At 57.7% G+C, this 22,882-nt stretch overlaps 1 protein-coding gene across 3 annotated transcripts; it reads right to left on the bottom strand.

The window, feature by feature from the left end:
- Window positions 1-1,588: 1,588 nt before the first annotated feature.
- LOXL3 (lysyl oxidase like 3) lies at window positions 1,589-22,293 on the bottom strand. Of its 3 annotated transcripts, XM_059470449.1 has the most exons (15): window positions 22,228-22,293; window positions 15,431-15,761; window positions 14,361-14,524; window positions 13,530-13,741; window positions 10,319-10,544; window positions 9,326-9,506; window positions 6,338-6,492; window positions 5,494-5,667; window positions 5,192-5,347; window positions 4,818-4,980; window positions 3,932-4,175; window positions 3,025-3,140; window positions 2,783-2,919; window positions 2,343-2,454; window positions 1,589-2,179 (listed from the first exon to the last, which is right to left on the bottom strand). In XM_059470449.1, the coding sequence occupies exons 2-15, from the start codon at window positions 15,747-15,749 to the stop codon at window positions 2,106-2,108; spliced, it is 2,433 nt and encodes an 810-aa protein (XP_059326432.1). In that variant the 5' UTR covers window positions 15,750-15,761; window positions 22,228-22,293; the 3' UTR covers window positions 1,589-2,105. The 3 variants fall into 3 exon arrangements, with proteins under 3 accessions (XP_059326432.1, XP_059326430.1, XP_059326431.1); XM_059470447.1 differs by lacking the exon at window positions 5,494-5,667; XM_059470448.1 differs by lacking the exons at window positions 5,494-5,667; window positions 9,326-9,506; window positions 10,319-10,544; ... (2 more) ...; window positions 15,431-15,761; window positions 22,228-22,293 and having other exon boundaries at window positions 6,338-6,845.
- Between the last annotated feature and the right edge of the window lie 589 nt (window positions 22,294-22,882).

Raw genomic sequence — 22,882 nt, 5'->3', positions numbered from 1 at the left:
CTTGCTGTGCCTCTAGGGTCCTTATCAGTGTTCACGGTGTTCTGCCACCTCCTTGGAACCCACCTGGGCTGAGATCTGACTCCTCTGTGTATCTGGCAGGCAGCTGGATTGTGTGGCCCCTGTGTGGGTGAGAGCAGCCCTGGAGCAGGTCTGGGACAGCATTACCTCCCTGGAGTGCAGCAGTGCTGGTATGCCACGGCCATCTGGTCATGGCCTTCTGCTAGGAGCTCTGCATCTGCTCCAAGCCCTGTATCCACATCCCCTCACATCTGTGCAGCAGCCTTCCAGGCCACGGTAAATTTGTGTCAATGCGTGATGGCTGAGGTGGCATCTCCTGGCCCTGATACCTAGGAGGGCTGAGGACGGCCCTGATGTCCATCCAGGAGTGCTCAGGACGGCCCTGATGTGCAGGAGGTCTAAGGACGGCCCTCATGTCCAGAGGGGCTGAGTTTGGGAGCCACAGCCGGGGCCGGGACTCTGTCTGTCCCGCCCCCAGCTCGCTGTCAGTGCTGGAGCTCTGCTCCCACACACACCCGGCCCCTGGGGACAGCTGGCGGCCATCGGGGAAGGAGCAGCCCCGGCTGTTCCTCGCCTTCCTGGAAGAGCAGCGGCGAGGGCAGCCCGGAGCAGCGGAGGAATGCGGCTGTGGGGCCAGGCCCTGCCCGTGACGGCGCTCCCGAGCCCCGGGTCGGTGCTTTGGGGCCATGAAAGAAGCACAGTTCCTCAGGGTGCTGCGGCAAGGGGCGGCCCTGCCCTGAGAACAGCGCTCCTTTCAGCAGCCCCGGCCCCGCCGGAGGAATTCGCTGCCCCGGCCAGCGCCGCCGGCCCGGGGGAAATGGCGGCGTGTCTGGCATAGCTGCTCGGCTGGGCTGACCGCAGCGTTCCGGGGCCGGGCCAAGGCCTGCCCCCTCCTCCTCCCCGCTGAGGGCAGTGGGGCAGGGCCGGTGGGGTCAGAGCAGCCAGCTGAGGAGGGAGAGCTGGGCTGGACCTCCCTGGGCCCACGTGTCACATCCCAGTGTCTCCAAAGGCCCGGCGGGCTGTGCTCCCACACGAGCTGAGGCAGCCCCGCTCTGCTGTGGGACCTCGTTCTTGTGGCTCACGGTCCTGTGGACCTCAATCCCCAAGGGTAACAGCCCCAGGGATTCCCTGTGGACCCCAATCCTCAGGGGTCACAGCCCCAGGGATTTCCTGTGGACCCCAGTCCTCAGGGGTCACAGCCCCAGGGATTCCCTGTGGACCCCAATCCCCAAGGGTCACAGCCCCAGGATGGGATTTCTGCTCGGTAACATTCACCATGGGTCTGGTGAGGTGGAACCAGCTCTTCCCCACATCCCTGCTCCTCAGTTCCTTCCCACACGGTGCTGTGGGGCTGCTGCTCCTTTCACCCACCTGGGCTTCCCCCAGAGGACCAGCCCTGGCTGAGGAGGGGGCTGGGGGCTGCTGTGGGGCCAGGGCTGTGTGGATGAGGCATACCCTGTGTGGATACAGGGACCAGGGGACGCTCCCACACTGCGCCAGGGTGACCAGCCCTGCAGAATGAACTGTGCCACCTGCTCCTCATCCCAGCCCAGAGACGTGCCAGCAACCATTGGGAAATAGAACTTACAACTTTATAGAGGAAATAAAATTACAACTGAGAGATGGGGTAGGAGCCACCCCTGGGCAGCACTGTGGGCAGAGACACCTACACCATCCCCGGGGGGACCAGGGGCTCCTGGGGCTCTGTGTGGGTGGTGGGCTCTGAGGCCAGCTGAGGGGGTGAGCTGGAGGAACCAGGGCTGAAGGGAGGTGGGGTACAGCTGGTTTGGGAGGGATGCAGGACCTCCCGGATTGTACCCATGTGCCGTAGCCCAGGGGATGTGGGCATGCTCTTCTGGCCAGTGGTTGGGGTGGCAGCCCCAGGCTGGGAGGTGCAGGTGTTGATGCCTCCAGCACCAGCCCCACCAAGGTGGGCAAGGGCAGCCGGTGGCGAGTCCTGGGCAGTCCCCGGCAGGACACAGTGGCAGCAGCACTGGGCATCAGGCCTCCCTGCCGGTCTTCCAGCAGCTTCCTCCCAGCAGTATGGGGTGAGGGAGGGAGATGCCTGTCTCCCCAGGGCCGGGGCTCTATGAAATCTGGTTGTTGAGCTGACCTGGGTACTGCTCAAACCGCTTGTTGGCCTCCTCACTGAGCGCATCTCCTGCGGGCAGAGGGCAAGGGCTGTCAGCTGTGGTGCAGTGCATCCCCCAGCCAGCACCTTCCACTGTAGGTGCTCCCAGCAGCACCATCCTCATCCTCATGGCTTCCTGCAGCCCTGTCACTGCCCTCCACCCTCACCCCCGTGCCATGCCCCAGGCCATTACCAATGTGGCAGCTGTGCACCCAGATGCGGTGCCCATCGTACTTGCAGTTGCATTTCATGGCATTGTTGGTGAAGTCACTTTCTGCCACCTCGAAGTTGGGGTTGATCACGACCTGTGGGGCACCGACAGTGAGAGCCCTGCCCCAGCCCCACAGGATGTGTCTCCCCAGCTGTGGTGGGTGTGCTGGAGAGCTCAAAAGAGCCAGTGGCTGCTGATGTGGTGGGGTGGCCCTGTCCCTGTGCACCATGTGCCCATAAGCAGTGATGCTCAGAGTCAGAAAACCCATGTGGCAGCATGTCTGAGTCTGAGGGCACAAGGACAGGCAGTGCCAGCACACACACTGAGCTCCAGTGGGAGAAAGGGATGGGTGGCTGGAGCATGTGAAAGGCTGAGATGCAGGGAGGGGGGCAGGAGGGGCTGGGGAGGGTCAGGTGCAGCACCTGCAGGATGTAGTTGCCTGGCTTGACGTCAGTGATGTCGATCCACTGGCAGTCGATGTCGTGCCGGTACAGGTCCCAGCAGCCCACAGTGATGCCCTGCTCCCCAAAGTTGGCACACTCGTACCTCTTGGCCACATCTGCAGGCAGGAGGAGACACAGCTGGTCCCTGCTGAGACCCCCAAGCCTGGCCCCACCATGGGGACACAGGCAGGGACGGTGCTGCAGGGCCCCATGTCACCCACCTTCCTCGCACTCGGTGTCCTCCAGGCAGAAGCTGGCCTTGTGTCCCTCGGCCACCTTGGTGCCGTTGGGGGTCAGGATGTCGTAGTGGGTGAAGATGTCCATGCTGTGGTAGTGCCTGTGGGAGTGAGCCAGCACCTGCTGCAGACTGCCCTGCCCTGCATCAGCCCCCTGCTGCCAGCAATGTCCCCACAGCCCCTGCTCTGAGGTGGCAGCACTGTGAGGATGGGCAAAGCTCTGTCCTGCCCTGGAAGGGGACACAGCTGTCCCCAGCCAGCTGGCCCACACAAGCAGAGGGCTCAGCTGCAGGGCACAGCCTGCATTCCTGTCCCTGCCCTCTGGAGACCCCAGCCCCAACACTGCTCATCCATGAACAGCCCCTAAGCCAAACCAGACAAAACTGGATGCTGAGCACCACATTTGGGCTATGCAGTGTCACCTTCACCCAGTGTGGAGGGATAGAATGTAAGAGAATAGTGCAGAAGGTAATCTCACACCTGGGGAGTTGCAGCTGTACTAATCACCAAAGATTAGGAATAGGCCTGCCCTTAATAGGCCACAGCTGTGTCCAATAAGAAGATGAGTGCTACAAAAGAGTGGGTTAACTGGGTGAGGAGAGAGATGGAGTTTGTTGGTTGTGCTGTGAGGAAGAAGGAGTCAGTGCTGTGAGGAGCTGCCCATGAGAAATCACCAAGAAGGTATGGGACGTTTGAAATAAAATTACAACAACCCGGTGTCAACCTCATCCATCATCACCCCCTCTCAGTGTCATACTTGCACAGTGTCCCTTTCCTTCAGCGTCACCCCTGCCCAGCACCCTCCTCACGCAGCCCATTGCAGCAGCAGCACCCTCTCCCCTCCCTGACCCCTAGCCCTGTCTGTCCCCTCCCTGCCATGCCTCACACACACCGGTGGCACTCGTGCCAGACCCAGGAGTGGCGGCCGGCCTTGGGGCGGAAGTCGGCGCGGCCGCGGTTGTGGATCTGCGAGGAGAAGCGGAGCAGGCGGCGGTGGCCATAGGGCCAGTTGGCCAGGCGGGCCGAGCTGGCCAGGCAGTTCTCCTCAGCAGCACAGTACAGCATGTGCAGCGGCCTGTCCTCGATGTACGCCGTCTCCTGCACCAGCGGCGCGTGCAGCAGCAGGTCCGAGGCGGCTGGGGACAGGCGGCTGCTCAGGGACGGGCCCTGCTCCCGGCAGGGATGGGGCAGTGCCCAGGGCTGAGCCAGCCAGGGGGCAAATGTGCCCTCTGCATTGGCTGGGCATTGGCTGACCCCTGACCTCCAGCTGCAAACCCCACTGAGCACAGCTCCTGGCCCCGCAACACTGGTGTCTACAGAGCCCACTGCCCACAGAGTCCAGTGCTCGGAGTCCATGCCTGCAGACCCTACTGCCTGCAGACCCCACTGCCCGCAGACCCCACTGCTCAGAGTCCATGCCCGCAGACCCCACCACCCACAGACCCCAGTGGTCAGACCCCACTGACTGCAGACCCCAGTGTTCAGAGTCCATACCTGCAGATCCCACTGCCTGCAGACCCCAGTGTTCAGAATCCATATCTGCAGACCCCACTGTCCACAAAGCCCATTACCCACAGACCCCACTGCCCACAGACCCCAGTGTTCAGAATCCATACCTGTAGATCCCACTGCTCACAAACCCCACCACCCACAGACCCCACTGCCTGCAGACCCCACAGGTCAGAATCCATACCTGCAGACCCCACTGCCCACAGCCCCTCTCTGCAGAATGTCCACACACAGACAGGCCCCCTGCAGCCCCCATTCCCTCAGCTCACTCTCGGAGCAGATGACGCCCGCAGCGAAGCGCGTGCCCGTGTTCCTGCAGCTCAGGCTGGCGCCGTGGTGCTGGCAGTGGCTCAGGGACATCTCGTGGCCGGCGCACTTCACCCCGCTCATGACCATCTCTGTCACGTTGCTGGCGTCCCAGTACCACGTCTCCTGGCGAGGGGGTGAGGAAGGGTGGGTGCCAGGGCTGGTGGCTGGATTGCCCAGGATCACTTATACCCAGGCTGCAGCCAAGCCCCCCACCACAGCTGCCCACAGGGGTCCGTGTCCCTCTGTCCCCATCTGTCCCCATGCAGCCCCATGGTCATTTGGGAAGTGCTGGCCTCACCAGGGCGTCACCAGGGCCCTCCTCTCTGGCACCTACCGTCACAGCATGCAGGGAGTAGCCCAGGCCGAGCTGACGACAGGCCACCATGGCCTCCTTGGTGGTCCAGCCATCGCTGCAGACCGTGCCCCACTTACTGCCTCGCTTCACCTCCACGCGGCCCTCAAACTCTGTCCTCCCGCCGGCCAGGCGGATCTGCGGGGAAACCCTGGGGCCATGAGCGGGCATCCCACGCTGTGCCACCTCCTGTGTCCCCTCCATCCCTGTCCATCCCTGTCCCCAGCCCCGTGAGCAGTGGTGGTGGCTGCTGCTGCCCTGGCCAAGCTGGTGCTGGCACCTACTTGTAAGCCGTGGTTAGCGAATCCCAGCCCCAGCTGGCGACAGGCCACCATCGCCTCGAGAGTGCCCCAGCCTTCTCCGCACACCAGACCCCAGCGGGGCTGGTCCCCGTCGCCAGCCCCCACCGCCACCTCGACCCGCCCCTCGAAGCGGCTCCGGCCCCCGCTCAGCCGAATCTGCGGAGAAAGGCGGTGGCAGCATCATCACCGTCACAGGCGATGCTCCCCCTGCATGCAGGGCTGTCCCCAGCCCCTGTCCCAGGCTGTGCTGCAGTGCCTGCACTCAGGGGACTGAGCAGAGCCAAGCACAGCTTTAGTTGCCAGCTTGGTGGATTTGGGGACAACAAATAGCTTGTGAGTTTGGGAATTGTCTCACCAGCTCAGGGAAAACAGTTCATTTTGAAATGGCACCATTTCAGAAATGACATGTGTGAGAGAATTAAAGATCATTAAAAAAAGCTCAAAGTGGATGAAACAATGGGCCAGGGCAAACAGGAACAAGTGGCTTCATTTGCTTGTTTCATCACAGGTAAAAAAAAAAAATCTCTCTCGGTTATCCCATAGTGATTTTTTTTCTGGTGTTTCTGCTGGGGAGTGGGCACAGGCTGGCAGCAGGAAAAGCAGCAGGGAGCAGCACCCACAGAGCACCCAGAGCCTCCCCTCCACCCTCTTCCCCACAGAGATTCCCACCCACAAAACCCCTGATCTCCCAGGACAGGGTGAAAAGTGTGGGGTGCAGAGGAGGAGAGATGGGGTTCCCATGGGTCTGTGGGCCTTTCCCAGCCCCCCACTCTGAGACCCCACTGCTGGGAGCCCCCCGGAGCCAGCAGCCCCCCGTGGTGCGCACCAGGTTCTCGTAGCCCATGTAGGGGATGTTGCAGCGAACAGCAGCGTCCTCTGTGTGCTTGCAGTCCTCCTGGGTGATGTTCCTGAAGGGACAGTTCCACAGGGACTTCTCGGTGCCCCGGCACTGCACCTCGTTCAGGTGGATGGGGCCTGTCCCTGCAGGACGACAGCAGAAATCAGGACCCCGTCACACAGAGATGCTCAGGGCTGTTGGCACATTTCTCTTCCCAGAGAAAAGCAAGGCACAATTCTTCCCAAGGATTTCTGAGATTCACATTCTCTGAACCTCAGAGAAAGGGAAAACACAATTCTTAGCACTTGCTGTGCTTGTGTTGTGACAAAGTAGAAGGCAATATGGAGATTGTTTACCCAAAGTGATGATGTTTTGTTTCCTTGGCCTATCAGGGCCAGCTGTGTGTGTGTGTGCGTGTGTGTGTGTGTGTTGGGACTGTTGGGTGACAGTCACGAGATTCTGTGCAGTGTGAGCAGGTGTGTGCAGAGTAAGTGCTTGGCAGATTCAGTTTAGATGAAATGTATATAATATAGTATAATAAAGTAATTCATTAGCCTTCTGATATCCATGGAGTCAGATGCCTCATTCTCTCTCCCCTTTGATTTCCAATACAGGGCCACCCATGTAGCCAACACTGCCCTCTCTTTTTGGCATGTCTGAGGGGGTTGGACACTCCAGCTTGAGGCAGTGTGGTTGAGTGGCTGTGGTCCCATTGGGATGCTCCATCTGCATCCCAGTGCTCACAGGACACCCCAGCCAAGCAAAGCCTGGATAAATGCCTCATCCTCAGCTCCAGGAGGAGATGCCTGGTGCTGTAGCAGCCACAGGGCCTGCAAGGCCTCCCTGGCAGTCAGTTGCCTAAGATAAGAAATGCCTAGTCATGATGACTGGACCAAAAGAAGCCCCTCTTTGACCTTCAGATCCTTGTTATCTCTCTGTAAGACAACAGGTCACTTTCACCTCAACTCTTACTATTGGACTGTTTCCCAAAACCCTACACCCTATAGAAACCCCCATTTCTGCACTGTTCAGCAGAAGAGCTGTCACTGTCACCCTATGCATAATAAAGACACCTCTGTGGAACTGTGTCACATTCACATTTTCTGAAAAATCCATTCACCCAGGATTTTTCTCCTGGGAAGCTGAGAAGCCTCAGAGAAAAAAGGAAAACAATAATTATCTGATTTGCTTCTCCTGTGTTGTGTTCACATGTGGAATGTGTTTACCACAGGTGATTGTTTCATTGGATTTCTGGTGTGTGTTTTGACTTATTGGCCAATCAGGGCCAAGCTCTGTGGGGACTCTGGAGAGAGTCACAAGTTTTCATTATTATCTTTTTAGCTTTATGTAAGTATCCTTTCTGTATTCTTTAGTATAGTTTAGTTTAGTATTCTTTAATGTGGTATTTTAAAATAATAAATTAGCCTTCTGAGAACACGGAGTCAGATTCATTGTTCCTCCGTGTTACCTTGATTTTTTAAAATTTTCTAAGCCTTCTGATGGTAACAAACCTTCTCACACACTTTCTGTAAATAACTTATTGTTTTGCATTCTTTTATAGAAGAAAAGAAATTTAATAAACTGTTAGTTTGTCCACTGTCATTGGAGAGGTGGCACTTTCACTCTCCAATCCACTGTCACTTTTAGAAATCTGTAAATATTAGAGTCAGAAAATAAACTTCCCTTTTTTACCTTAAAAACAAGTGTATGCATGTCACGAAATAACACAAGCACTGTCTGTCAATCCTGGCATTCCAGAAGGGCATTGAGTAATTGGCAGAATTCAAAAGATGCCCTCCATCCCTGGAGGACATTGGGCCATCCAGGTGTCCTTTGTCCCTTAAGAATACCCCCCTTACCTGGTTGGTGGCTCCCTACCCCTTCCCTCCCCTTCTCCCCGGGGTTAAAAGGAACAGCAACTACGTGGTTCAGGGAGCTCTGCTGGAGCTGTTGCTGGATTCAGAGGCCTGTGGGCCAGGAATAACGCTCTGGATCCAAACCCTCCATCAGAACCGACTCCTTTCCTTCACCATCACCTAAAGCTTCTCTACAGAGGGAAACCTGAGCTCCTGCATGTCTGGACTTGCCTCCAAGCACCCACTACAACATCCAGATAGCCAAAGGTGTCTCTGAGGTGAAATCACCACACTTGCTGCCTTTTGGTCAAGCAGCAAGGGCCAGACAAGCTCAGGCACGTCCTGTTTCGGCTATATTGGTAATTATTCCAATAGTGGAGCTTAGCAAGTGTCAGGACCCAGGACATCCCTCTGGCTGTCCTGAGCAGCCAAGACCCCTGCCAGGGGTCTCAGGGACCCTGGCACAGAGCCCAAAACACCTGTGGTTTTGATTATGACCCGTGGAGCAAATTACCAACCTTGTATGAAGATCCAAGCAAGCCACAACAGTTTAGGTAGAATATTAGTGAAGTTATCATGGGGTGGAAAAGTAGATTTTAGGGTTTTTGGTATGGAGGTTCAGGAGGCAAGATGGAGGGAACTGGGTGTGTCCAGCCTTTCTCCTTCTTCTTCTTGGTCTCCATCTTCTGCTGAGATGTTGGCACTTACAGATTGGTTTAGAGTAGAAGCTCACTGTCTAACATAGGTGATAGGTATTGGGAAGTAATTCTAAACATTGTATATGTAGTTTTTAGTATAAACACATAACACTGCCCTGGAGGCAGGCAGAGTGCCTGGAACTGCCTTGCTGAGCTGACCTCGGCAGGGCAGGAGAAAATTTTTTATAAATAAGAAACAATAAACAACTTTGAGACTGAGAAATGAAGAGCCCTGACTCCTTCTTCAAGTGCCGGGCTGGGCAAAGAGACTTTCTAACTTTTCTCGTGGTCACTCTGTCCAGCTAGAGATCCCGACAAGCAAGACTTTGCTATCCAGACACCTACAGCAGCTGGGGCTGGAGAGCCCCCAAGAACCCCCTGCTGTAATAAATCAACCCCTGTACTCTGCCCATCAGGCTCACCTTGTCCCATGCGTGCCCCGGTGAGGGCCTCCCTGGCGCTTCCGAAGCCCAGCTCGCGGCACACCACGCTGGCCGACTGCAGGTTCCAGCGGTCGTCGCAGATGGTGCCCCACTCGCTGCTCCTGAGCACCTCCACGCGGCCCTCGCCCACCCTGGCACCGCCCTTCAGCCGGATCCGGGGCTGTGGGAGCAGGGACAGGGCTGGGACAGTGTGGGGTGGCACACACAGCGCTGGGATGTGCAGGGACAGGACACCGTCTCCACCTCCTGCTCTGGAGCTGGTCACCTGTCAGCACCCAGCACATCCCTCTGTCTGTCCTGAGCAGCCAAGACCCCTGCCAGGGGGCTCAGAGACCCTGGCACAGAGCCCAAAATGCCCCTGTGGGTTTGATTATGACCCATGGAGCAAGTTACCAACCTTAGATGAAGATCTGCAAACCATGACAAATTAAGTAGAATGATAGTGAATTTATCACAAGGTGAAAAAGTAGATTTTGGGGGTTTAGATGGAGGGATCTGGGCATGTCCAGCTTTTCTCCTTCTTGGCCTCCATCTTCTGCTGTGATGTTGGCACTTACAGATTGGTTTAGAGTAGAAGCTCACTGTCTAACATAGGTGATAGGTATTGGGAAGTAATTGTAAACATTATATGTAGTTTTTAGTATAAAGACATAATACTGCCCCAGGGGCAGAATGCCTTGGACTGTCTTGCTGAGTGGACTTCGGCAGGACAGGAGAAAGAATTTTAGAGATAAGAAACAATAAACAACCTTGAGACCGAGAAATGAAGAGCCCTGACTCCTTCTTCAAGAGCCAGGCTGGGAAAAGAGACTTTCTAACTTTTCTCGGGGTCACTCTGACAAGCTAGAGATCCTGACAGTCACCCAGCAATCTGCACACCTGCAGAGCCCAGGGGACACAGCCTGGCCCAGAGTGGGGCACTGTCCTGCTGTGGGCCACCACAGAACTCATCCCCATCCCTGCAGGGCTCACCTGGCCCTGCTGCTGCTGCTGCTGGCGCTGTTTCTTCTTGTGGGCACTGCCAGTGTTGAAGAGGGGCCCTGGCACACAGCTGACCACGGCGGGCATGCCGGATCCGCAGGCTGCTGAGGAGTTGCCCCGGTAGAACTCGAAGGAGCACATGGACAGGTGCACCTCTGTCCCCGTGCAGGACACCGAGTGCAGGCGGTAGTTGAGCTGCTGCCGCTCTGTGAAGAGCCTGAGAGGGGAGAGGAGCCCTGAGGCACGGCCAGAGTGACCAGTGGCAGTGGAGGTGTCACCAGCCACCCTGCCTGCAGCTGAAGGCGCTGGCTGTGCCCCTTGCCGTGTCCCCAGGGTGACACACGGTGCCTGCCAGGCAGCCATCCCTGGCCAGGTGCCTGTGCCACACCCCCAGCAGCACAGGGACACACGTGGGGACACTCCTGCCTCTGGCTCTCCATGGAACCATTTACCTCTTCTTGGGCCCTACGTCCTCCCTGCGCTTTTGTTTAGGCTGAGATTTGGAGGCCAGCCTGGAAAATAGAAAACAACCATCACAAAGCCTGGGATCTCAGGCTGTCACCTCTGCCCTCAGCAGTGACACAGGGAGCACAGCCTGTCCTGGCTTCACTGGAGGCTGAACTGGGCACCTTGGTACCCAGGAAAACTCGTGTGCATCCCCTTTGTGTCACACAGGGGTGCAACAGCATCATCTGCTGCCAGCAGTGTGACACAGCCACACTCCACAGCAATGATGCAGTTTCCTGCATGCACACCACCAGGAAACTGCTGGATGCAGCCACATCCTGCTCTGCCTTGTCACAGACCAAAAGATCAAACACCAGCAGCCACATTTGATCAGTGGTTGTGTCTGTGTCCTCATCCAGACACCATGCCGCCACTGTGCCATGTCCCCAAGGTGCAGGACACCCAGCAAGCAGCACAGGCAGCCCCAGGGTGCTTGCCCTGGGGCCATGGGGCATGGTGGGACTTGCTGCAGGCTGGCAAGGACTGCTGCCAGTGAGGGAAGCAGCCCTGGCACAGGCTGAGCCATGAGGGGAAGCTGCTCAGCACACACAAGGTGCAATCCCAACATCCTCAAATGCTTGTTTCCCTCAGGGAGGAAGGTGCTGAGCAGAGCCAAAACCCCAGAGCCCACAAGGAGTGAAGAGCAGAGTGACCCAAAGGAGGGCAGGGGACTGCCAGCCCCAGGGACCAGGCAGAGCCAAGCCTGGCCACTGTCCCTGCAGGCCAGCACAGGCTGGTGTCAGCTGCACAGGACACAGCACAGGGCTGGGATTCAGACAGCCAGAGGGCATCAGTGCCCACTCACACTCAGGAAACCACATCTGGATCCTGCACCTGGACCTGGGCTCCCAGGACAAGAAGATGCCATGTGTGTGGTGTGAGCCCCAGGGAAAGCAGCCAGACAGAGCCCTGGGAGGAGATGGGGGTGTGGGACTGTTCCAGTCCCTGAGCTGGGAGCTGTGAGGATCCTGGCTCCTCCAGCAGGAAGAGGAAAGAGGCATGACTGACAACAAAAGGTTCAGGCTCAGGGTAAGGAAAACCTTTTGCCCATGAGGGCTGTTCCATACTGGAGCAGAGACCGCAGGGCTGCAGAATTTCCATTCTTGGAAGGTTTCAAAAGCCAGCTGGATGAAATCCTGGGCTTAACCCACAGCTGGCTCTGCTCTACACAGGGAGTTGGACCAGGACTCCCAGAGGTCCCTTCCAGCCTGGATTATCCTTGTGCTTTCATATGACTGTGGCCGTGCAGCCCCAAACTGATCAGCCCCTACAAGAGTGTGGCTCTCAGGGGCCAGTTCCTGCCCAGGGCAGAGGGACAGGACTGCAGCCTCATGGAGACACAAAACATTTCCCCAGAGCTGCCCGGGAAGGGGCAGTCAGCACCAAACCAGCCAGGAAACAGCACATTGGAGCAACCAAAACCTTCAGGTGGGAGTTGAGGAAACCCATGGGATGACCCTGAATTCCCATCACCAGCTGCAGGAGCTGGCAAGGATGACTGCTGGGGACACAGAACTGGGAGTGTCACAGCAAAGAGCTCACAGTGAGTGTGGGGCACATTCAGCACCAGGGAAGGTGGTGGGACTGGGGCTCAGGAAAGAGGTGCCATGCCCCAGCCCAGAGAGGATGGGCTCTGGCTCACTGTATCCACCAACAGATCCAGCAGCAGGATTCAGGGATGGAGGGAAAAGGCAGCCAGACCATCCCCTGGGCCTGGCAGAAAGGCAGCAAGGATGAGGAGGCAGAGGATGAGTGGGCAGACCCCAAGCAGATGTGGCACTCAGGGCAGGAGCTGCCACACTGTGCCCATGAGCACTGCTGAGCACGGGCTCTGGTGCCCACACCAGCCCATCCTGCAGGGAATGGAGGGTGCACAGCCTTTCCAGCATCCCCAGTGCTGCTTTCTGCAGAAAGCAGCCCATTTCCACAGCCCTTCCTCCCCATCCACCAGGAGAGACAGCTCTGCTCCGAGGCCTCCTGCTGCCCTCCCAGGGTGCCAGGACTCCAGCCTGGTGTGCAGGACAGGGCTGCTGTGCCTGGAGCACGACCAGCCTGGAGAAAGATTGTCTCTTGTGGGGAATGGGGGACCCCAGCACGCCCAGGCAGGTGCTCTGGGGTGGGGATTGTCCCACAAACAACCCAAGCCTTCAGTCTGCTCCGTCCGGATCTGTTTGTGCCCAGATCCATTCTGACAGCAGAGACTGGTGGGGCTGGACAGCCCAGCTCCGCCATGGCTCAGCAGATGGGGCCCTAGCCCCTTACCTGCTGCCCAGCCTCGGGCCCTTGGTCCTGGCTGCTCTCCTCAGCCTCCTGTGGAGCATCACCAGCTCAGGGCACACACAGTGCCAGGCACGGCATGTCCCTGCCCCTTGTCAACCCACGGTATGGCTGGAGCATCCCCTGATGGCTGCAAACCTCCCCTTGGGCTGGGGACAGCACTGCCAGGGAGCAAAAGCACTCCCCTTTGCTGTAGGGTGTGTGGTGGCCACCCCACGGCCCCCCAGCTTGGTTAGCAAGTACCCAGATGTCCAGCTGGGGCTTGGACTGGTGAGCAGCAGGGTGGGAGGGATTTTAGGAGCCACAACACCCAAGAGCACAGCCTGTGCTGTGCCCCCAGCATTACCCCATGCCCCTGGCACCATCCCTGCTTGGACACCCCAGCCCTGTGTGCTCCCTGCCGGCCTCACTCACTCACCTGTAGAAGTTCCTGTTGACTTTTTTCTCTGCCGGGAAGCCCATCATGCCACAGACCACGCGGCTGTTGTGGCTGTCCCAGCCCTGGTCGCAGATCTGTGCCCAGCTGTCCTTGTAGCGCACCTCCACGATGCCCTCCGTCACCGGCAGCTGCCGCCGCCCCCCGGACACCACCGGCCGCAGCCGCACCTCCTCCAGGTGGCTCTGCTCGGTCTGCAGGGATGCGGTCAGCCCCGGGTCACCTCCCATCCCATCGCCCCTCCTCCGGCCAGCCCACTCCCAGGGAATCTCCAAGGATGAGGGAAAGGGGTCCCCAAGCATAGATGGGGCACAGGGACAGCCAGTCCTGCACTCCTGCTGGCCACATCTGATGGCCCTGGGCAGCCAAGGATGGAACTTCATACAGAGAGCTCATTGTCCCTTTGGGTCCCCAGGTGCATCTCCGGGGAGCACAGCCAGGAAAGCCAGTGCTGCTTTCCTGCAGCTCCCAGACTGCCCCACACACACCCAGGGTGCCCTGTGCCATCCCAGGGACAGATCCCAGACTGCCCCACACCCTGGGTGCTCTGTGGCATCCCAGGGAGAGATCCCACACTGCCCCACAGACACCCAGGGTACTCTGTGGCATCCCAGGGAGAGTTCCCACACTGCCCCACACACACCCAGGGTGCCCTGTGCCATCCCAGGGAGAGATCCCAGACGGCCCCACAGACACCCAGGGTGCTCTGTGGCATCCCAGGGAGAGTTCCCACACTGCCCCACACATGCCCAGGGTGCTCTGTGGCATCCTGGATGTCACCAGCTGCTCTGGCCAGCTCAGCAGCCCCCTCACCTCGATGACATTGGAGTCCTTGAAGCCTGGGATGCGTTCATCCTTGCAGACCACACCTGCATCCTCCTCGTGGCTGCAGTCGCTGTTCCCCCAGCCCCGGTGTTTGCAGTCCCCGATGCTCTTCTCGTTTCCTACACAGTTCACATTGTCCAGCCAGATCCGCCCTGCCAGACACAGCCTGGGGGTGAGGAGGGGCCAAGCATCCCCTGGGAGCAGGGAATGAGCCCTAGAGCATGGCCAGGGATCACACGGGTTACAGCAACAGCTGTAGCACAAAGCTGAGGCCAGTGAAATGCCAGGAGTGAAATTCTGTGTGACATTCACATTCCCTGAATGTGATTCCTTCACCCAGGGTTTTTCTCCTGGGAAGCTGAAAGACAGCAAGAGAGGCCTCAGAGATAAGGAAAACAATTCTTATCTTATTTGCTTCTCCTGTGTTGTGCTCATGTGGAATGTGTTTGGAGATTGTTTACCCACAGGTGATTGTTTCATTGGATTCTGCTGTGAATTCTTTTGACTCATTGGCCAATTGGGGCCAAGCTGTGTCAGGACTCTGGAAAGAGTCACGAGTTTTCATTATTATCTTTTTAGCATTCAGTAAATATCCTTTCTGTGTTCCTTAGTTAAGTATAGTATTCTTTAATTTAATACAGTATAATAAAGTAATAAATTAGCCTTCTGATAACATGGAGTCAGATGCATCATCTCTCCCCTCATCAGGGCTGCCTGAACTTACAATATTTCTGGGTGGGGGTCTGCAGATGTGGAGCCTCCACCTCCCCAAGGGGCTTCACTGCCACACAGAAAGCTCCCACACGTGCACACCTGAGCACATGCGCACACCTGAGCACACAATCACTGCTGGGCACCCTGCAAACACAGACCCTACCCCTTGCAGAGATGCCAGGGCGATGCTGTGCCCACCACCCCTCTCTTACTGTGCACACCTGAGCACACGTGCACACCTGAGCACAAAATCACTGCCAGGCACTCTGCAAACGCAGACCCTACCCCTTGCAGAGATGCCAGAGCTGTGCCAGGGGTTTCTGCGCCCACCACCCCTCTCTTACCGACTCCTTTGCCGTACTTGGCGCTGTGTGCCCAGCCGGTGGCAGCCACGAAGCCGAGGTGGCGGCACAGCACGTGCGCGTTGCCCAGCGTGAAGTCGTCGTCGCAGATGGTGCCCCACTCGTCGTTGTAGAAGACCTCCACACGGCCCTCGTTGTGCTTGCGGGGGTACCCGGCCAGGCGGAACCTCAGCTGGGGCCCGGGGGGGTGTGTGGGGCTCGGGGGGGTGGGCTGGGCACTGCCCACCCACAGCCAGGCACTGCCCAGCAGCACCAGCAGCACCAGCAGCTCCGGCCATGCCCATGTGCCGCAGCCTCCCATGGCTGTGTGGCCCTGCAGGGACAGACAGGGTCAGGGATGTGCTGTGTGAAAAATGCGTGTATTTTATGATTGGCTTTTTGCAAATATTGAAATGAATATTATATGTGCTGTGTTAGAAAGTTATGCTGTGTTAATTCTCTTAAGTACTGTGTTAAATATAGTTTTAGGTTATAAAAATTGTTAAAATAGAAACGATGCTATGTAGGATACTTTTTTTAAAGAGAGGACTCGCAGCGAGATAGCAGCCACAGGACACCTAAATCTTTCAGAGAAAAAGAATTTATTGCCCTCTTATCAGAAGAAATGAACTTCCCACCTCGAAGGCGCTGTTAAGATTCAGAGGAAGAAGCTGACACTGACCAGACAGAATACTGTATTTGAGTGGAATTTATGCATCATGTATGAGGTGTATGAATATGCAACAGGCTGTTGATTTTAAGGGTTAATCCTCTGTTAACATGGGTCCTTTTTCGGGCTTGTGCTGCCCAGAAAAAGGTACCTGGACGTCCGTAACTCTTGTATTTGTTGTCTAATATTGTCCTTATTCAAATTGTCCAAATGATTATTACTCTAATTGTATTACTATTTTTATAACAATTTTATTACTATTAAACTTTTAAAATTTTATAAACAAGTGATTGGCGTTTTTCACAGCTGGAACACCAGCCCCTCCATCCATTCCCCCCATCCATCCTCCTCATCCAGCCCCCTGCCCAGTTCTGTGCTGGCCCCACCACCAGCACAGCCACGTGTGTAGGAGTGTTGGGGGTAGCACGGTTGGGACAGATGGAGATGAGAGATCTCTGCAGCCAGGTCAGGAACTTGGGGTTTATTGCAAAGGGCCTGGGTGCAGGGCCCTGCTGGGAGCTGCCAGCCACAGCTGGAGCAGGCCTGAGAGAAGAGAGGGGCAGAGAGGATGAGAGGGTAAGAGAGTAAGGGAGTAAAAAAGGTAAGAGAGTAAAAGGGTAAGAGCATAAAAGGGTAAGAGAGTGAAAGCGTAAGAGAGTGAGGTTCCCATTACAATACAATAAATCTCCTTCTGTGTTGAATATTCTAAGTAATTTAGTACAATATACAAATCCTATAGCATTTACATACAGCTTATAAGAATCATTACATTATCATACTGTGTTACATTTTAAACCCTAGAAACTCCTCTTTGGACCCCTTCTGCCAAGCTGTAGGGTCTGCTCTGCCCCTTGGGCCTGTCTGCAAGCAGAGGGTGTTGTTCCATCAATAGGGGATTATCTTCAGTCTGCCACACCATTGTTTTCCAGTTGTTCAGTAACTGAGGGATCTCAAAGCTTGCTTTCATTTCAATCTCCTTATAGTTTCTATGTTCTCAAAACCTTTTGCCAGGCAATCATGTTTATAAGGCTTTCCTGTTTCATCTTCCCCAACACACGTGCCTGGCCAGAGTGCCCCTGACACACAGCCCCTGCACCCCTGGGGTTGTCAGGGACCTGCCCTGTGCCCTGTCCCCCTCTGCCAACAGCCCCCACTGTGCTGTCTGGTCACATCCGAGGGGCAGTGAGGGCAGATGGGCACAGGGGTGTGCCCAGGAGAGGTGAATGGAAGGAGGGGATGAGCTGCCAGAGCTGAGGGAGCTGGAACAGGCTCAGGGCACAGGGAAAGCCTGGCTGGACAGGCCAGGAGCTCAATCCAGCAGGAGCAGGGAATGGCTGCTGGCTGAGGGGATTCCAGCCCACGCTCCTGCCCTCCCTTCCATGACGAGCGAGGCAGCCGGAGCATTCACATTCCTCTGACAATATTTGTGGCTCCCCGAATACCTGAGGGAGATGTGGTATTCCTGCACCAGTCCCACGGCAAACAATAGTGAAAACCCTTCTCTGTGAGCTGCCCTCCCTTCCCAGTGTGCTATTCCCATTGATCCTGTAGCTCAGAAGCAGCATTTCTGCACAGGGGGTGTTGACAAGCTCTGACCGTGCCACCGTCCCTGCCAGTCCCTGCCATGATGGGAAAGCATTCCCCTAAAACACACCCAGGGAAGCCCCCCAGAAGGATATTTCTGTCTCCAAGTCTCCCTGAGCACAGATCCTGCCTGCTGCACTCACACAGACCGTGCTTGCCATTCGAAAACATTAAAAAAAACAAGTTTGGGCTTTCCTGGGGTGATTTAAAATTCCCATATTTAGCTGCAGTGTCACAGAGAAAGGGAAACAAATTCAAACCCACACAGAGCTGGGGGCTGGAACAGCTGCTCCCCCTCCCCACCAGCCTCCAGGGCAGGGTTTTCACAGAGGAATCAGCCCCATTCCTGCTTGGTTCACTTTTCCAGAAGATGAGGACCTGCTCCACACTCCAGGCTCCTGGGCCAAGGCAGGGACGGACCAGGATGGTGCCCAGTGCCAGCCCCTCTGCCACACCCAAAACACCAACACAAGCCTCCAGAGGGCCCAGCCCTGCTGCCTGCTGCCCCTTTGGGCACGTGTGACATTGGAGGTGCCACCAGGAGCAGTGAGAACCTTGGGATGAGCCTGCAGAGATGCTCAGGAAGAGTGAGGAGTAACAAGGACCAGCACTGCTGGTCCAGTTCCAGACACAGTGGTGGGAATGACTGGATGTGGCACTCTGCTCTGGCTGACAAGGGGGGCATTGGTCACACGTTGGACTTGGTGACCCTGGAGGTCTTTCCCAACCCTGTAATTCTGTGATAAATGTGATAAAACACATCACCTCCCTTAGAGTAACCACATCAGCGTTGGGTCTGGCTCTCTCCTCTGTCACATCTGGGGGACAGGGGACACCACAGAGCTGGTGGGGACATGGTCCATGCAGCTGGGAGCCAGCTCTGGGCTCCTGGTGCCTCACTGCCTGCTCTGGCACTGCCAGAGCTCAGCAGGACGTGTGTTTGTGGGCAGACAGCAGGGAAATGCTCTGCTGAACCTTTTACCCAGCCAGCAGGAAAGGAGGGAGGGTGCAAAGGGCCACCCCAGCCCTGCCAGTGGCTCAGGAAAGGGAATTTCTGGGCTTGGAATGGGAATTGTCCATCCTCATCTCCACACTGCCTGGGAAGCAGAGAAGGGATGAGTTTGCCATCTCACAGCAGGAACAAAACTTCTTATTCCAGCCCTGGGTCAGTGAGGGGACACTGCCCTGCCCAGAGGAAGGGCTGGAAACCCTCAGAGCTGTCCTGACACACAATGTGAGCCCTTCAGTGCTAACCACAGCACACCTTGGGGTGTGTTTCCTTAGGAACTGGAGCTTCCCCAGCGCTCCTGAGTGAGCAGGATGCTCTGCTGTGGAACTGGGCACTTTCACAACGGGGTCAGTACAACCCTGAAGGACACAATTAATGCCAATCTCCACGGTCTGGCAGAAACAGCCCGTGTCAGGAAGTGGGAATGGCCTTTTATGAGATCACAGGTCCTGTTAATTGGAGTAACTGTGTTGATATAACAGCCTGAGACTGGAAGGCATTCGATTCATCTTGCACCACCTTTTAATGAATAGTTAGTACTCAACAAAACCAGTGCACCTTCTGCTAAGTGGATTAAAACTGGTCACCTGCTGGAACTAAAATGTGGTTACATGGGGAAGTCACCACTCTGGGGCTTTCTGGTGAGGATCACATGCTTTTCAAAGCAAAACTGTGCCAGGAGGAGGAAAAAAGCACCTTCCTGGTGCAGACTGCAGACACGGAAATGGGGGAATCAGAGCTGGAATAGGGACAGCCTGGTAAATCAGCATGGTGCAGCCTATATCCTTGGCTACAAGGAAAATTTAAATCTGTGCATTGAGAAACAAAACACAAAGGACCAGAATGTGGCACCTGAAAAGTGCTTGGGCTTTGTGCAGCAAATCATTGATTCCCCTCTGAGCCTCAGCAGTGTGACCTCAGGGTCTGTAATCCCTGCTCCAGCATCTCTCATCCCACTGTGCTTCCTCAACCCTGGCTCCTCAGCTCAGCCACTCACCTCAGAGTTTCCCAGTGACATTCCAGCTGTGCTCTGTGGCTCCAAATCCTTTTCCATGGCCAGCCCAGCCCTGCCCTGTGAGCTCCCTGCAGCCCAGCACGGCTCCCTGCGCGTTCCTGCAGCACCTCCCTCCCTCTCTGAACACGCTCCGTGCCCGTGTCCATGTCCTGGGCAGCCAGGCTAACAGGGCTCTCATTGTCCACAGCACTTTTTCCACCTCTGAGGCACAAGCTGTGAATTTGCTCCTCTCCTGCTGCCCTGCTGCTCGTTTTGCTCGTTAGCTTTGCTCTGAATGGGCAGGCAACCCCAGCATCCCAACCATCCTGCTGTCAGCTCCAGCCTGGGACAGTGTCCTCTTGGACCAGGGATTGTGGCACTCTGGATGTGGTTGTGGCACTCTGGATGTGGTTGTGACACTCTGGACGTGCTGCCCCAGGCACAGATGCTCAGCAGAACTCCACAGTGAGGGTAAAGGGCCCTGGAGGATGGGCTGGCTGGGCGTGGGAGCTGGGAAGCAGCCCAGGTCCTTGCCACTGCCCAGGAAACCTCAGGAATGTCCCAGCCGGGTGTGCACGAGGCCCTGAGCCACATCCCAGCCTGCAGCACAGCTGGTGGGGTGTCTGAGAGTGCTGCAGAGTCAAAAATCCTGGGGTTCCCTCCAGTCCTCAGCCTCAGCCCTGCTCTGCTGACGCTGGCATGGGTGAGAGGACCCAGCCAGGGTCCTCTCAGGGCAGGGGACAGCCCCACATGGCAGCAGGAGCTGTGACACTGCTCAAACTGCTCCCATGCCAGCCCACTGGTGCTGCTTGTGCCAGTGGGTGATGGATCAGAGGACAGAGTGACCCTGACAGCGACTTACAGCCAGGCACTGTCCCCATCAGTGCCCTGCATCTTGCACAGAGGCTGCCCCTTCCAGGACTGTCCAAATCACGAGTGTCCTTCAGCACTCACTGGGCACACAGCAGGACAATCAGTCTGCCCCACCAAAACCCCAGTGAACAGCCAACAGAACTGAGGAAGGGGCAGCTCCTGGTGAGGCAGGTCCATGGGTTTGATCAGCACAGGGCATCCCTGCACCCAGGGATGACATCCCAAGCCACAGCAGCAGGGAAAGGCCAGGCCATGGAGGGATGTGCTCGGCAGCAGCAGCCTTGGACACACCCACGGGGGCCATGGAGCATCCCAGGCACTGACAACTGGGAGGACTCAGAGAAGAGCAGCACTGGGAAAGCCGCCAGCACAAGGGAGAGGAAGCTCGCTCTGTTTATCCATCCTTGAGAAGGTTAAGAGGTCACACAGCCACTCTCTGTTGATGTCCCATGCCGGGACATCCCTGGGAGCATGGGGTCAGGAGAAGGTCTGGTGAGTCCCATGCCTTCAGGGCTCCATCCCTCCCGTTGTCCCCAGGGCCCCTCACACACACACGGCCCTTTCGCAATCCCGCTTTTCCCCTTTTCCCGCTTCCCGACAGCCCTGGAGAGCCCGGAGCAAACGTGCACAAAGCAGGGGAGCCCTGACACCCCCACCCTGCTCAGGAGGGGACCTGGCATGGGTCAGAGCTCCGGGGTCTGACAGGGCACATGGTGCCACAAACTGGTCACAGAAGCAGCCCAGGGTCACCATAATCTGCCAGGAATCTGGATTTCCTGGCAGGATTGGTGTCACTCCCAAAACTACAACCTCCTGTGCCTGGGAGCTCACTGCCCCTCTCTGCCCACCCCTGCCACCCACTGTGTATCCCCATCCCAGGCAAGGACAGGGACCCTGCTGCAGAAAGAGACAAAACAGCGCGCGGGGTTGGGGCTGCATTTCTCTGACAATCCCAGGTCCAGCCACTTTGGGCTACCTGATGTCCCCATGTCCTGCTGTCACCCCCTATTTCAGGACCGGTCCCAGCACAGCTCGTACCCCCTCCCAGCCCCCCAGGACACAGCAGGGTCCTCAGCAGAGCTCTGCCCGCCCTGCTCTGAGCTGCCCGGCTCGGGAGAGGCAGCCCGGGGAGGAACCGGCTGCCGGCAGGAGGGAAAGCCCTCGGAGGAATGCGCAAACATCGCCCATCCCCAGGGGCAGAGGGGCGGCCAGGGGCCCGGGGGCTGTGGGGTTGGTGTCCCAGATACCCTGGAGCAGGGAACCAGCCACCCTGGACCTGCTGGGGACGGGACCGGCTCAGCTGCGGGCTCCTGAGAGCGGCAGGGAGGGCGAAAAGCCAGCCGAGACCAATCATCCCTTCCAGCCTCCCGCCCCACATCCCTCCCATCCATCCTCTCCTTCCATGTCCGCTCCTCATGGAAACCCTGACGCTCAGGATTTCCATGTGTAACCCGCTGTTCTGCCCGCAGCCCGCACGCTTTGGGGTGCGGTACAGCCCCAAAACCCGCCCGGCACGGACCGGCATCGCCGCCCTCAGCCCCGCACCCGGGACACCCTCAAGGCGCCCCGGCCCCTCAAGGCGCAGCCCCCGCCGCTCCCGGGACAGCCGGGCCCCGCGCGGTACCTCCGGGGTGCCGAGCCGAGCCGAACCGTGCCGAACCGAGTCGTACCAAGTCCTGCAGTGCCGTACCGAACTGAGCCGTGCAGTGCTGTATCGTGTCCTGCCGTGCCGAGCAATTTCGGTCGGTGCCGCCGCGCTCCGCCCCGGCCCGCCCCGCGCTGTGCCCGTGGCCGTGTCCGGGGCCGCCCCGGCCCGCTCCGAGCGGCCCCGGCCCCGCCGCCGGCACGGCCCGGACGGGCCCGGCCCGCCGCCCCGTCATGGGGCCGGCTCCAGCCCCCGCCCCGGCCGGGCTCGGCTCCAGGCCCGGCCCCGGCCCCCCGGCACGGAGCTGCCCGGCCCGCGGGGAGCCGCCAGCCGAGCTCCCGCTCCCGGGGTTTTGGCCGTCCCGACCCCACCCGGCCCTCTCCTCACACTGCGTTAGAGAGGGAAGCAGCCAGGAATGGTTCAGCCCTGAGTGTCCTTTTCCAGAGGCTGCAGTGGGGTGGATGGAACAGATCCCTTTCCTTGGTCGTCCTGCCTGTCCTGGGCAGGCTGTGGCCCCCAGATCCCCCCAAGCCCAGGGATCCCATCCTGCAGGAAAGCCCTGTAGGGCTGGGGCTCTGAGCTCACACTGCCAGCAGCTGGAGGCTGGGAGCTGCTGGGATGTGTGGGGAGCTGCTTTGTTTGAGGGGACACAGCAACAGCCAGTGTGAGATGTGTGAGAG

This window comes from Ammospiza nelsoni, chromosome 4 (genome assembly GCF_027579445.1).
Source record: "Ammospiza nelsoni isolate bAmmNel1 chromosome 4, bAmmNel1.pri, whole genome shotgun sequence".
NCBI classification, from domain to species: domain Eukaryota; kingdom Metazoa; phylum Chordata; class Aves; order Passeriformes; family Passerellidae; genus Ammospiza; species Ammospiza nelsoni.
Note: the sequence above shows the minus strand (reverse complement) of the source record. Positions and strands in the feature narration are given on the sequence as shown.